Below are 15017 nucleotides of genomic sequence, written 5' to 3'. Positions count from 1 at the left end.
GAGTCCATTTTGTTTCCATCAAATAAATGTATAAGGACTAATTTTTTGAAGACGGAGGCCATTATATACAAAATAATTTTACATTCTACATATATTAATAGATATCTATTACACTCTCAAATGACATATATGTCTGGAATATTATATGATATAATATAGAATATAAAATGTACACACATATAATATCATACAATATAAAATGTGCATGTATACATATACAATATCTACTGTCATGGATAATAAAATATCATATATAATGTAATGATATTTTATATATATATATTACATATAATGGCATATATATATATAATATGATTTGTAAACGTCATATATCTGTATCATATGATTTGTGTGTGTGTACCTCCTCCTAAGCACAGCATGAATTTGGCTGCCAGTCTGGTAAATGCCGGTATTTTAAGAGTTCATACACGAACACTGAGATTTAAATTGACAACCTTTGTGTGGAACAGAATTTACATTCCAGTGTGCATCAATGGCAAGATTTGAACTCTGGCCTTCCTGGGTGTTAGCTTATGCAATCCATGAAGAGGAAAAGACAGCTGCTTAATTCAGAGAGATGGAGATTTCTCCTACTCTAATGAATCTTTATATTTATTTATTGTTTCTGGACCTGCTTTAATCATTTCAGAATCTGGATGCTGCCTAATAGCCCCGCTCCCTTTTTAGACCATCTCATCTATGTTACCTATGTCAGTGACAGTGTCCCTGCTGTGGGACAGCTGCAGCTCCTCATTCTCAGACTCTGAGTCCTGCCGTGATAACTTGGTGCTCTTTAGGCTGCCGGCCCGGCGAATGCTGGACAGGGAACCCCCCTTCTTCACCCGGAAACTGCGGGTTCCTTTAATCTGGAGCAAGCGGGAGCCTCCTATCCTGATCTTCCTGCTGGGAACTGTATTAAAAGAATAAAAGAGGACTTTTTTCCCCTTAATTTTCCCCCATTTTAAAAAACTCCTAGCCCACCCTTTCCCCTCCACTCCTTATTGTCAGCCTATATTGCAGCACCTTTACTTCTGTCAAGGAAAATGGGCAAGAGGCTCCCTCCAAAGCCAGCGCCAATGCAGCTCTATCGATCACTCAGTGTTGGATTCTTTTTACAGAAATGTACTTAGAATCTTCTTTCCTGGAGACATGTAACATCAGATCTAAGCTTGTTTATACTTGGGATTAACCCTGCTTTGACCACTCATGTCCAGCAAATGGGTAAACTGCACTGGTAGAAACCCCAAGCAGAGACAAGGAACACCACAAGTGGCACTGGTAGCGTTAATTCCTGCTTGAAACTCGAGTAGACTCAACTGGTGCCAACTGTGGCTTTCTTCGCTCACCGTTGGACTTTGCACTGGTGCACATACAACAGCTGCTGTCCACCAGTGGTTGAATGCCAAGTGCAGACATGGCTTCTCTGACAAACCTATCCTCCTGCTGATTCCAGGTCTGCAAACCCAGATCTGCCCCTGTAGCGGGATCACCTAGTTCATTCTGACAGCATTTGTGACTGCAGATAGCTAGCCTGATTCACCAGATTAGTAGCACAGTACATGTTACTTCTTTGAAGTTAGATTTGCATAAATCCCTGTCTTTGCATGATACTCTTCATAATTAGAATGCTTTAAAGGAAAACCAGCATGTAGTTCCTCTCCTGCAGACAAGGCAGCAGCTTTCAGGCACTAAAAATACATCTATTGACACTGTGCGTTTCTGATGAGCACAAACATGAAATGGTTCAATGTTCAAAGCACAGATCATTTGCATTTTATTCTCCTCTTATTTCAAAGGCAAAACAATAGCAGCACATGAGTCCAAATGTTGCAACACTCAGTCATTAAACTGTTGATCTATTCAGAGAAGAACATACAAGATCACCTTTCGGTGCACTGTAGAGACTGGCCTGGTGTACACCTTTTGGTATAAAATAGGTAAGAAAAATATATAAATGTAATTATATTTGGACTTGAAAAATCAGCCTTCTGAGTCTTGAAAATCCCTCTCACTTCCCCAGCTTTATATCCTCCTACCCTCACCCACAAACCCATTTTTGTGACTAACATCCTATTGACAGAATAGGGCTGGATGGGTCTCCTTTTTGGAACTAATCAGTGCTGCTCATTAATCAGCTGGACAGATCACTGTTGAGTGATTTGAGAATCTCCCTCCCAGTGTCTGAACTGAGACTTAACTCACAGCTGGTTAGATTCTGTTCAACCTCAGCACAGCTGGCTAAATGCACAGCTGTTTTGGCACACCTCGCCACATTTCATGAAGTCTGTAGAAACCTCTTAGCACACAATTAGTACATAAAACTTTCTGGGGGCTACCTGTTAATCTAAATTAGTATATCTATGCTTTGGACCTACCTGTAGCAGGTTAGACACAGTAAAATCATAGTTTTTGCATAGCTGTTAAGACAAACCTGGGTTGACCATCAAGCAAAGTAATTACCACTCAAGAGGAGATGAAAGGAAAGAAATGGATTAGTACTTGTCAAAGAGATTGGAGTAAAGAGGCCTGTCCTTTTGTCACTGCAGGTGAGAAAAACGTAATTACTGTCACACAACAACAATTTTCAGCTAGACAATTATAGATTCAGAAAGATGCCTTTGCATCTGCTATGTTTTAGCCCAGGTAAATTCCCAGTAGAGTAGGCTGTAGCCAGAGCAAAGAACACTTTAAAAAAATAATATCTTGTATTTGTTTAGCTTATTTCAGAACAAAATATTACAAAGCACTTTGCTAATGTATAAACTGAAATACAGCCTCCACATAGGGATCACTTTTCCCATCACTAAAATGCAGCTGCCTCTGGGTGCAACATAGCAGCTTTGTAAAACTTGCACAGCAATACTACACCAAACCTGGGGGCAAGAAGTGAAGAAGGACCCCCATGCTTTACTGAAACGGCAGGGAGAATTTAGTTAAGCAGAATGAGCTGAAACTATTCTTGAGAAAAAAAAGATTTTACATTGTATCCAAAAGTGTGCAGCACAGTAACCATGCTGGGGGGGAAACCCAATTCCATGTTGTCACCACCACCATTTCTTGCAACACCTAATGTTTCAAGGAGGCCTCCTATTCATGTACTCTGCCACCTCAACCTTGCTATCCTCAGAAGAGCTGATGGCATCACAGCACAGGGTGGTTGCAGGCAGTTGCTATGGAAGCCTTTTTAAAATTTAAAAGTTGTGGCCACCTAATACATAAGGGACTTCTCATCCTGATTTATTTGGCAATGTCAAATTCTGGAGACTTGTGCGTTCCATGGCTGCTACCAAGAGTCAGAAGAAAAGGAAGTGGGTTATATGAGAAATCTTCAAGATGACTCTGCAGTTTGATGGTAAGCTGCCTTCGCTATCAGTAGCTGTCCCATTCCATGTATTTTTTGAAGCAGTTTTACAAGTAATTCTTGGAAACGTTTCATATATGAATGTATCTACTTGTGAATGGAATCACAGCTCAACCATGAGCGTGAATGCAATACGGGCCTGATCCAAAGCCCTTCATAGTCAAGGGAAATCTCATGGTTGACTTCAAAGGCAAGCTACAACTGTGGATACGCTTCGATGATCTGCACTGTTTAGCACACAAGTATAATTCTTCACAAGATCACAAACCATAAATCCCATCCCTTTAAAAAAAATTGTTACAGAAAGTCTATGTCTTTACATGTCTGTTATGAAAGAGATTTTAAACAGTGTGCCTTGCAAATGTTCTACACTAAAACACACAAACTCGACTGTCATTTACAGGTAACTGTCCAGAGCATTCAGTCTCGAATAGCAAATGTCAAGTAACTACTGACTGCATATTGTATTGCAACACTTGTACCGTCATATAGTATGGGGATTTTGCATGAGATGGTTTTAAAATGGAAAACATTCTGCTGCCTTCACCAAACACAGTGAGCTTGAGCTTTGCTTGTACAGTACGCAATATGCTGGTAATATTAACCTGCTAGCCATCAAGAGCCACATAGGTAGGTGTTTTTCATGTGGTAGTAAAGAACCAAAAGAGGTCCGGGGTTAAACCAATAATTCTGTTAAATGCCATGACCTCTGAACACAGGTAGGGATTTTTACATAAGGATCCCATCTTTTGGCCCATGTGTGGTTTTTATCCCACATTGAAGAATAGTATAAGAAAATACAAAAATCAGATCAAACACTGTTACTTCTAACTAAGCATTGCACCAAAAGGTACTACTGAATTTACACCATTTGCTTTTCAGAACCACTGTTTGGTTCTGCTAATATCATTACCTGGATGACTTAAAAATCTTTGTTTTTCACACATAACATATGCAACATGGCAGTCTAAAGGTAGCTCAAAAATTATTCATGCCATGTGGCTCTATGGCTTCCTGCTTTTTAACACAGCCTATGGAAATGAAGAGACATAAAATACAGCATCACATAACAAGCCCTGACAACATGAAAGCTTCACTCTACTGACAAACCTTTCTTCTCTTCGCAGCCAGTGTCAGATTTGAGCGTGTGGCTGCTGCTGTGCAGGGAGTCTTTTGAATCTTCATTTTCATCCAGAATCCCAGCAAAGCTGATCTTCCTCTCATACCTGTGCCTGTCCAGCTCAGGGTCCAGACGCAACCTGCAGCTCTCCAGGTCCTGTCGCATCATGTGGACCACAGAAACATGTGAATAGCATAAGCTCTTATACTTTTCTCCAACAACAAAGAATTATCATTATAGCAAGACCTGCCCTCAAATGGAAATCCTACTTCTACCATCTGGAACTAAATTTCCAGTTAACCTAATCTCTTCATAGCTAACCTACACTGACACATTTTCAAATCCTGATTGAATTTGGATTTCAGCTACTGTATACTCAATGCAAGGGGATATTGTTCTGCTGGAAGATATTAATAGCTGCCATCAACTGGGCCTCTGATCTATAGACGATCACAGATCTGGTTAAAGACAATGGGTATGCTAATCACCCTTCTTTCAGGCTAAATGGATAGAGCAATATAATGCCCCTGTATGTACTGATATTTGGAACCACCAGGAGGGTACTGCCTGAGCCACTAGGCTACATGAACTGTGTGGTCAGGGGGATTTCCCTGGGACTGGTGACAAACACAGCGGGGATAGGGGATTGCTTGCAGCTGGCTATGTGTGCGTGTGTATGTGCGCACGCATGCGTCAGAGGCAGAAAAACAAAGAAAACGCCAGCAGACAGCGAGAGAAGCAGTCGTGAGCATGGCCCTCAAAGAGAGTAGAGAGACAGAGCTCCTTGGGCACAGAACTGACTAGAGAGGCAGACCTGTAAATAGCGAGCAAGGAAACTGCCTGCTGTTTGTTTCTGCTGCTTTCAAGAAAACAGGACCGTGTGTTCTTTCTTGGTAAACAAACAGGACAGCACCCGACTCGGATCATCCATTTCTCCTCCTGGCAGAAACAGCCCTGCAATGCCCTGAACACTGATGAACCATTCGATCCAAAGCGGCAACATTACCCAATTATGCCAGTATTCAGATATACACATCCATTTCCCTTAGCAGAAACTGAAAAAAAGGCAGGTTAAACACATAGGGTTCTGTTTTCAAAATGGCTGGTGAGAAGCACATACCGTGAGTGCAGTTAAAAAGCCCCACTCGTTTATAATTTTATATACAAACATCCACTTGGTGACACTGATATCTTGGAGACTGTTCCGCATGAAAACCACTAGGGTATAGAAATGTAAAATGGCAGAGCTATTTGTCAGGCTTAACCGAGGAAGAGGTGTTATAGTAAATGAGGGGTAATCAATTATTTTTTGTCAAGATCCAAATTTCTTGGCCAAGGTATAGTCAAGGTCCAGACTCCGGAGAAAATAATACAAAAACAATAACAATAATGATAATAAGTAAATAAAAAGATTTTTGGGCCTGTTCAAAAGCATCTGGTGGTCCGGATTTGGCACATGGTCTGCCTACACACTACCCCTGCAGTAAGCTGTCTTAAAACAATCAAAAAAGTTAATCATGAGGAAATATCAGTTTCTTATCTCACACTCAGGAGATTTCGTCCATGGCTGTACACCTGTAACTCCTACTGAAGTTATTGGGAGTTAATAGGAGTGTGTGACGTTCTGTTACATTAAAAGCTGCTTTGAAAAAAGTGAATTTTCCAGAACACAAAAACAAACACACAAACATACAAAAGAGTAGAAACATTACAGACTTAGTGGTGCTGAACATGTGTAATTGCTTTGCATGAGAGAAATTAGACCAGTTACAGCCCTTAGAACACTTGTAGAACACTTTGCAGCCCCTCAGAAAACCACCTAAATGGTCCAACAGATGATATAATAAGCGATAAGAACAGATGACTTTTCCACTTGCTTAACAATCAGTTTAAGGCTGGATTTTCAAAGGAGCGTTTGGGGAGTTGGACACCTCAGTTCACTGGGAATTGGGCACATCAACTCCATTAGGCAGTGCTGAAAATCCCAGTTTAACTGGTTTAATCTGAACAAATGTGGATGCAGACTAGCTGAAAGGGTTCAATTAATCTTTCATTGACCCCCCCCGCAGTGTACCTTTGGCTTTACGAAAACTCCCACAACATACTGCTTGTGGTAGATGACCCAGGAACTGTGAGAGAGGCATTCAGATCACATTGCAACTGAAATGGTTTTGGAATACAAGGCAAAACTTAAAGCAAATCAGCCCATAGGCGCCAACTTCCCCTCTGCCCAGTGGGTGCTTGACTCCCCCACCCTGCCTCTTCCCACCCAGCCCCGCCCTGCCCCTTCCCCGCATCTTCTCCGCCTCCTCCCCAGAGCGTGCTGCGTCCCTCCCGGAAAGTCCTAAGTGGCGCCAAACAGCTGTTAGGCAGCGGGCAGGTGGGAAAGGGAGGAGCAGGGACGCAGCGTGCTCAGGCGGGTGAGAAGGAGGTGAGGAGTGGGGAGGTTGGCTGCCGGAGGGTGTGGAGTGAACTGTTGGTGGGTAAACTGGCTCATCATTATTGGTTCGGATACAAACGGTTTAGTTCTCTAGTCCTCTAGTCTAGACAAGGCCCCACTGACATGTGTGGAATCTGCAAATGCTTAGAACATCTCGGAATCAACCACGCATTTAGGGAACGTTTTCACTGCAGACGTAAGTCAGGCTCTTATCCAGGTGTATGTCTGTAAAAAGTTGCTCTACTAGCAACTTGGCTTTATCAGTAACAACAACAAAAAGGAACCAAATCTTCATACGCCCAGTTCTCTTTAAAAGCACAAGCAAGCCAGAAAGTTTTCTTTGTGCAAAGAAACCCCCATTAACCCATTTCTAACTCAAAACATAACACTCAGTTCACCTTATTTCCTGAATGTTAGGGGCCATAATTGTTCAGCACTTGTATAAGATTCAAACTGTCAGGCTAATGCTATTATTTCTGATAGACTCTTACATAGTAAGACTAAGTTTTCTTCCAGCTTCACACTACAAAACAAGTCCTCCTCTTCCTCTCCCATAGCAGAGTTTGAAAACTTCTTAATCGGCAGCATTTCTGTGTGGCTCAAAGACACAGATCCCTACAGATCCTAATTACCCAGGATGTTCTTACTTTCAACATATCTGTTTTGGTAAGATTCATTTCCACCTCTAAGACCCTGTAGTTTTGTAACACTGTTTTATAATGCTGCCATTTATTACATAGTGAAAATGTCAACAAAGAGCCACGCTGATTTCCTCCTTTTGGCTGATTCATTCCATTGGAGGTCTGTAAAATATTTTAGCAACCAACTTCAAACTCTAACTGCTGTGATGCCACATCATGTCAGCCTGTCAGGTATATTGCCATTAGTGACATACTGAGATTTGGGTCTAAGACTCTCATTAACATTAATGGAAATGGTGTGTCTTAATCGTTCAGCCTTCTGTGGAAACTTCACCGCAGTTAAATCCCTGCCACCAATCTATCCTTTCAATCAGGTGTATGAGGAAAATAACCTCATGGGAACTACTTCATTTCTAATTCCTGTGGCTCACTTACCAGGAGAGGCTCAGTACGTGGCCTGGGCATGTAGGGAAAGGTCTCTCGAAGAAAGGTGGTGATCTCCAAGAGAAGCTGGCATGCTGCCATCTTCAGGGCAAAAGGACAACCACATTTAGTAGGGTTCACAGTGCCTGGAAATGAGATTTGCTTGGTAAGAGAAAACATGATACAAAATTTGGAACCAAGAATTGATGGACACACATGGTGCACGATGCAAGGTGCATATGAAAAAGTGTTATGATTAAATTCTAGACTCCTATATTACTTTTCTAATAGTAAAAGGACAGATCCATGCACATATCTATTTGTCAGCACAAATCCCATATACTGTGTGGTACGTTGTTATCAAAACATCTGCTAACTCGAAGTGGTCTCAAAATATAAACTCTACATACAATACTATATATTAGCACAATACAGATTTAGAAACAGATACTCTTATGTCCTTTACACCTTTGCATCCAGCCAAATAGATTACCATTATGGCTAAGCTTGTGTCCTAAATGAAGATGAACTCAAACCAATACCAAATCAGCAGCCATCTTAAGTGAGATTATCAGGGCAATAATCTTGGGAAAGGGTAGCATCATTATCACGCTTGTTCTTTTTAAAATCATACACATCATTGTGAACAGTCAACATACAAGTACTGTTACTGTTAATAACTGTTAATAACTGTCCAGAAGACTAAATAAGACAGCAGCCCTGCAACTTTGTTCTACATAATGAATACAAATGTCATTTAGAGATGGGACAACAACATGCAGTTATTGCACCATCAAGTGTTTAGAAATTAGTAAGGTACAAATTTCCATTAAAGAGGGATGCAGCAAAGCGAAGTATTTACAGGCATGCTTGACTTTACACAAATGGGACTACTCACATGCTTAAAGTTAAGCACATGTTCAAGTGGCTTTGCTGAAATGGAGTCTATATGCTCAGCTTTAAAATCTATGTTCATGATATTTTTCAACTGGTCCAACACCCATCCAAACCTTGAAGACAATGAAGTGTTCTTGTGGCCTTGACCAACTTGCACAGAATTTTTTGGGCTAACATACAGAAGGAAAAAAAGCTGGTAGTTATTTTGGGGTCCCTTGAAACTGCTAACAATCCTGATTTTTTTGGAATGCTTTGGGCTTGTCACTTAATGAACCATCCAAATGTCTTCTGGAGATATTTTATGTTCCCCCTGGTTTTTCTCACGTCTGATCCTGTCGTGTTGCACAAAGAAGCACGCAGAAACTGAACCAACAAGAGAATGTTTCAGGAATGGAGAGGACGCTATAGGCTACCAGACAAAGCCTGTTTATGTTTACCTCGCTTGCAGGCTCCTTGTTTATTTCTCCTGTCACGAGTGATGGAGTTCACAGGAACTAAAATGATCTGAACAGGCAGATACACTGGGGCACGCATAGGTTCTCAGGGGAAACTCGAGGAAGTACTCTGTCTTAGGACTTGTCTACACTGCAGAGCCTTGGCTGGCAGAGCCATGCCGGCACAGCCTCCTAGTGGGGACGCAGTGTAAGCCAACAGAAGGAGTTTCGCCAGCATAATGGCCTCTGCCCCAAAGGTCATTAGCTAAATGGACAGAAGCACTTTTCTGTCAGCATAGTTGCTTCTGACATTCAGCTAAGGGGTGTGATTTGTTTTCATACTGCTGGCCGTCACAGTTATGCCAGCAAAACACCCAGTGTAGACGAAGCCATAGTGTGGAGGCTGAGTGGCATTCTGAACTCCCTGGCATGTAGAGGGAGCACTCCTGCTTCTACACTGCTTCATGGGGTGCGGTCTGCCAGCTTCCACCATGGACCTATCCAACACAGTAGCCCTGCCTCCTACCCACCTGTCCTTTTGGAGTACCTGGCACACCCGGTGGAGAAAGAATGGAACAGTCCAGGCACTCTCAAACACAGGGACTGCAGTTCTGCCTAGCCTCTCATGGGTCATTCAAGGTATGTAGGGGAAGGCTCCACCCCTTGTTCATTCCACCCCTTCATATGTACCAGCATAAAGCAGAATTTGGCCCAGTACAGCTATCCATGGCCACTTCGGCTAAGGCACTGTGGTCAGGAGCAAATGGCATATTACAAAGCGCTGGGAAGGAAATTCAGATACTGAGGACCTGATTCTCCTCTCAGTGATTTCACAGGAGTACAATTCAATTGCCTCTAGCAGAGTGGTCGTTATGCAGTGAAAAGAGAAGCTCCTTAACCATAAAAAGGAAGCCAACAGATACATAAACAGCACTTATATATTACATTCAGTGAAAAAACAGTAGTACACGTACACACAAGCCAGTACATTACAGACCACACATATACAAATGGTGTTTGGAGAGGATATAATGTTCATTGCTATCTTCACCTGTAGCCTATGTCTGTATGCGATGTGATTTTATTTATTCTGATTACAGATCACATCACAATTTTAGAATCTGTCAACGTCCTTAAAATGTGTTTATTTCAGTGATTTGGTACATTGTACGTTTCTTAATGATACTTTCTGTACCACCTTACTACATTTTTGTGTTAGAATCAATACATGGACATTAAAATGCTTAAATTCAAAGCATTTGGTGCAGCTATGCCAATTTACACCATCTGAGGATCTGGTCCTTCAATATTAAGAAAATTTAGATGTAGCTGATTTTGCAAAAAATGTGGTTTTTAGGTTTTGGTAAGGATGTCTTTGAAGAAGGGGAGTCAGAATGGTGTACAAGCACTTGAGCCTAGATATAAAAGATTGATCAGATTTATTTATAATCGCAATCTACAGTAATTGCAACTCACTTGCCTGTGTTTTAGATGCTATTATTTTCATTGTCTCTTATTGCTCCTACTCATATGGTATATTTTACACCAGGCACAAAAAGAAAGGGAAGGGAATTGGTGAGGAATACAGTTGGGTGGCAAGAATATGAAAGAGAAGAAGAAAAATTAAGTGCTCCTAAAGCAGAGGTTCTTACAAGCGGGGGTTCTTGTAGTAAAGGGAGTCTCCTTACTGTCATCTAAAAAGTCTTCCTCCTCATCCTCCTTTCTCAGTCTCCGCTTGGCCTCCTCATCATAAATGAGGCCCAGCAGGTTGGCCGGGCTCTCACTCTCACTGTGGCACAGCTCGTTGAGTCGGATGCCAATTGCCTGCCGGCAAGAAGGAAGGAAAAGAAAGCACAAGGGAATGAGGATCGGAGGGGATTCACCTGGATCTTGCTCATTCTGAGGCAGCTGGAAATTTCATGTTAAGAACAAAACATTTTGTCATTTTTTTAAATCACTAGAGCAATCGAGAAAACTGTGGGTTGGGGGGGAGGGCCGGAATCACCACCAAACAAATTGCAAATATTTTCTTCTATTTTTGGTCAAAATTTTGAACAGTTATCAAAATTTGGAAAAAGTGTTTATATTTGGTTGAAACTACAGGCACTGATTTTTCATACTGTTGGGGGGTGCTCAACCCCCAACCCTGCTCCAGGCTCCACCCCCACTTCACCCCTTCCCCCAGGGCCCGACTCCAGCCCCGCCTCTTCCCACCCCTGCCTCTCCTCCTTCCCCGCCTCTTTGTTCATCAAAATTATGCAGTGACACGTGCCATCCTTCTGCTGAAGATTTTCTGCTGAGGAAGGATGGTCTGGTGGTTAGGATACAGCCTGGAATTTAGGAGACTGTGGTTGAATTTTCTGCTCCACCAGAGACTTCCTGGGTGACCTTGGGCAAGTCATTTAGGCCCAGATTTTTAAAGACATTTAGGCAGCTAACTCCCATAGATTTCAATGGGAGTTTGGCACCTTAATACCTTTAAAAATTTGGCCCTTAGCCTTTCTATGTCTCAGTTCCCATCTATAAAATGGGGATAACAGCAATGCCCTACTTCACAGGGTGTTGTGAGGATAAATACATTACAGATTGTGAGGCGCTCAGATAGTGAGGTGGGACATGTAAGCAGCTAGGAGACAGAGATTCCCACTGAAGGAAAAAAAAAATCTAAATTTTTTTTTTCTCCAGTCAAACAAACAAACAAAAACCGCTCTAATGGCTTCGTTACCGAATGTTAGGGTAGCGGAGGTTCTGAGGGCAATGCCACAGCTGGGTCGATTAGCAAGCAGAATGCTTAACATTAAGACCATTTCAGAACTCCTGAGGTTTTTTTCCCAAAGTGATGCTGTATGTAAGCAACGTACATCTAAGAGAACATGGAAAATCACATGGAACATTTTACTTTGCTATAGCATCATTTTGTAAGATAGCAAATGGGAGTCATTTCTTTGTTTTAATAACAATTTGGCACTGAGGTCCTCTTGGATTTAGAGGGAGTTCCTGAGAGACAGGCTAAAGCTTATTTTCTGACCCCCTGAATCTCAGAACTGACGTACCAGCATCATATAATTTATCTGCCTAAACTGAAGTGAAGCAGAGAAAGAAAAGCAGTCACAAATAGGTATGATTAAGGCTCATTCCTATTGCTACTAAGCAGCTGCTATTAAAATGGAGATGATAGACTCTGTATGGGATAGGAGAATGTGGAACTGTGTGGTCTGCAAGCTGATCTGGACGGTTGTCAATCTCAGTTGTCTGTGAGGTTACACATCGCTGAGTAAACTCTAAAATCCTTCATACTATTTTCTCTCTCCTCACTTCAGTTATTTAAGGAAGAAATGTCTTGCTTGGTTTTCAAAGATGCAATAAATTTACCACTCATTACTACTGCTGTTGTCTACCCTGACTGATGATATAACAATCAGCTATAATTACACAGCAACCTAACTAATAATGCTAATTTGTACTAAATTCCTAATAGGAACTGATTGCCAGAGTTATCCTGGGCTAGCCTAGATAATGGATAGAGCAATATATCTCCACGTAGACGAAGGCAGCTTAACAAAAGAAGCCACAGGCAATGATAGACTAGACTGACCAGAACAGACTGAAAAGTCTGTCATTTAAAAAGACAATGTCACTAGTGGGATTGGATTAGCTGATTCAGGGGATCAGTAATGGGCCCATCACTTTTAGTGGCATTCTGAATCTTGCCCAGGTCAGTAGAGACTTAAAGTTGTTATTATGGGAGGGCTATTTGGTAGGTTAGGTCTGGTGGCCTGAGGCTAATTCTTTATCTAACCCAGGGTTTTATAATAGCACCCCCACCGCAGTATCTGAATGACTCTCAGTGCTCAAGTGTACCTCCTAGAAAAAACATCACCACAGTTAGCATAACTCAGCAACCTTGCTGGCAATCTGAAGGAAGAGGCCAGGGACTAAATGGGCTTCGAGAGTGACCTGCCCTCTCAATCCTGTTGACTTTGACCCAGAATCTCCCTTGTGGTACAGAAGCTTCATGTCCCACTGCTAAGTGGCTCTTGAGCCAGGGTTGCAAGTTATGGGTTGCACAGGGATCCTCTGGTGGCACAGAGCTGAGTGTAGTGGCTCTTATGTTCCCTGATGCTGACACAGTTGGGAAGGTCAGGTGAAGGAATATGACCTGAGCTTCCTTATACTAGGCAATCCCCAGCTAGCACAGTGGCCTCTTGAGGTCATTAGTAGCCAGCATAATTTAAAACGCCTTCTAAGCTGCTGCCACAGATTACACCAGAGGACCAGCCTTGCATACAGTTAGCTCAGGATTGAGACAACACAAAAGCTGCCTTTGGAGCCCCCTCCTGAAACGTGTTTTGTGCTCCTCAGCCATCACCAAGAAAATGGTCCTAGGCCAAAGGGAGGTGCTGACCATGCTGCCCTGGCTCTGTAGATAAACAGAAGACTTAAGTCTCCAGGGATGCATGTCAATATGGCACCTTCCAAGAGCACCAGACGGGTGTTAAATATGGGGAAAACATTGCACTGTCAAGAGTTGGCTCTGAATTTTCCCCTACTTTAAAATAAAGTAAAAAAGAGAGGGAGAGGTGCAAGTAATAATTAATAATAATAATAAAAGAGTGTGCTCCCTCTGCACAACTGCTGCTAAGCAATTAGCTCAAAAATTCAACTCCAAGAGCTGAGCCCATTTCCACAAACATGTGGTATGGTGCCGGAAGAAGTAAACACAAGAGAGCTATGTTGGCACCTGCTGTATTTGAAACCCATAAGATAAAAAAAATCAATATTTGCTGCAGGGAAAGACATTTTATGTAAAAGCCTCCAAAATGGAATTAGAAATAAAACAGAAGCTAAAAAATAATAAACTGAAAGCTATAAAAATCCCCAAGCCCCTAACATTGACAATATCCTTATGACCTAGTGTGATGACAGAATGTGTCTGAAGGCTAGCGAGAACCACAGCTTTTCACCATTGCAAAGCTTCTCTTTAGAGTAATTGCTGTCTTTATACACTGTGCCCTTCAGGAACATCACCGATACCACTGGGGACATGGGGGAGATTTCACTTTTGGTGACTGTAACCCGTATCTGTAATTAATATTACAGGGTGAGGAGAAAGGAGGCACTAGAAACAAAGAAAGGGGGTAAATCACAGGCCCCTCCCTCCTCAGTATTTCACAGCTCTCCTTTGTGGGTGAGCGGGCCAGAATTGGGAGAAGGGGGATGGAGGAGCAACCCTGAAATGTCTTCAATTTGAGTTGAAGGGTGTCCCTGAACTCTCTCTTGCAGCGTACCACTGATTTCTGTTGCTGCAGGTTTTTCTACCTTTCTTGAGCAGGATAGCTAGTTCTGACTCACACAACTACGTGCTTAAATAAAAGTATTTACACAGAGGCAAATTCTGTGTATTTACTTCTCAGCTATGCTAGTAAATCAGCAGGGATGCAGCAAATGCCAATGGAAGCCAGAGCCATCAGGATTTCATGGCCCCCTCGTTACCTTGGGGCAGGAGAAAGCCCAGCATCTCAAAACACTGAAGAGCCTTTGTACTGAGGTAATCAATTATTCGTTTTCAGTGTCTGCTCATTGGCAATAGCACCAACTAGTTCCCTTGGCATGAACTGCGGCTCTCACATTATGGACACTGGGTCTTTGGAATCTTGTTCTCCAGAAAGAAAAGGAGTACTTGTGGCACCTTAGAGACTAA

At 42.1% G+C, this 15017-nt stretch overlaps 1 protein-coding gene across 3 annotated transcripts in view; it reads right to left on the bottom strand.

Annotated features, from left to right (window-relative positions):
* Positions 1 to 15017, bottom strand: part of UNC80 (unc-80 subunit of NALCN channel complex) — a 187411-nt gene that overhangs the window by 75365 nt on the left and 97029 nt on the right. For 2 of the 3 annotated variants that reach the window (XM_077829945.1, XM_077829946.1), the window contains exons 24-26: positions 11005 to 11140; positions 7998 to 8131; positions 4472 to 4637 (exon numbers count right to left, since the gene is read on the bottom strand). In XM_077829945.1, coding sequence (XP_077686071.1) covers positions 4472 to 4637; positions 7998 to 8131; positions 11005 to 11140 — 436 coding nt within the window. Of the gene's footprint in view, positions 1 to 706; positions 911 to 4471; positions 4638 to 7997; positions 8132 to 11004; positions 11141 to 15017 lie in introns of all 3 variants that reach the window. The other variant, XM_077829944.1, reaches the window with a different exon arrangement.

This window comes from Eretmochelys imbricata, chromosome 11 (genome assembly GCF_965152235.1).
Source record: "Eretmochelys imbricata isolate rEreImb1 chromosome 11, rEreImb1.hap1, whole genome shotgun sequence".
Lineage (NCBI taxonomy): Eukaryota > Metazoa > Chordata > Testudines > Cheloniidae > Eretmochelys > Eretmochelys imbricata.
The sequence above is the reverse complement of the archived record's forward strand: the minus strand, read 5'-3'. Positions and strand labels throughout refer to the sequence as shown.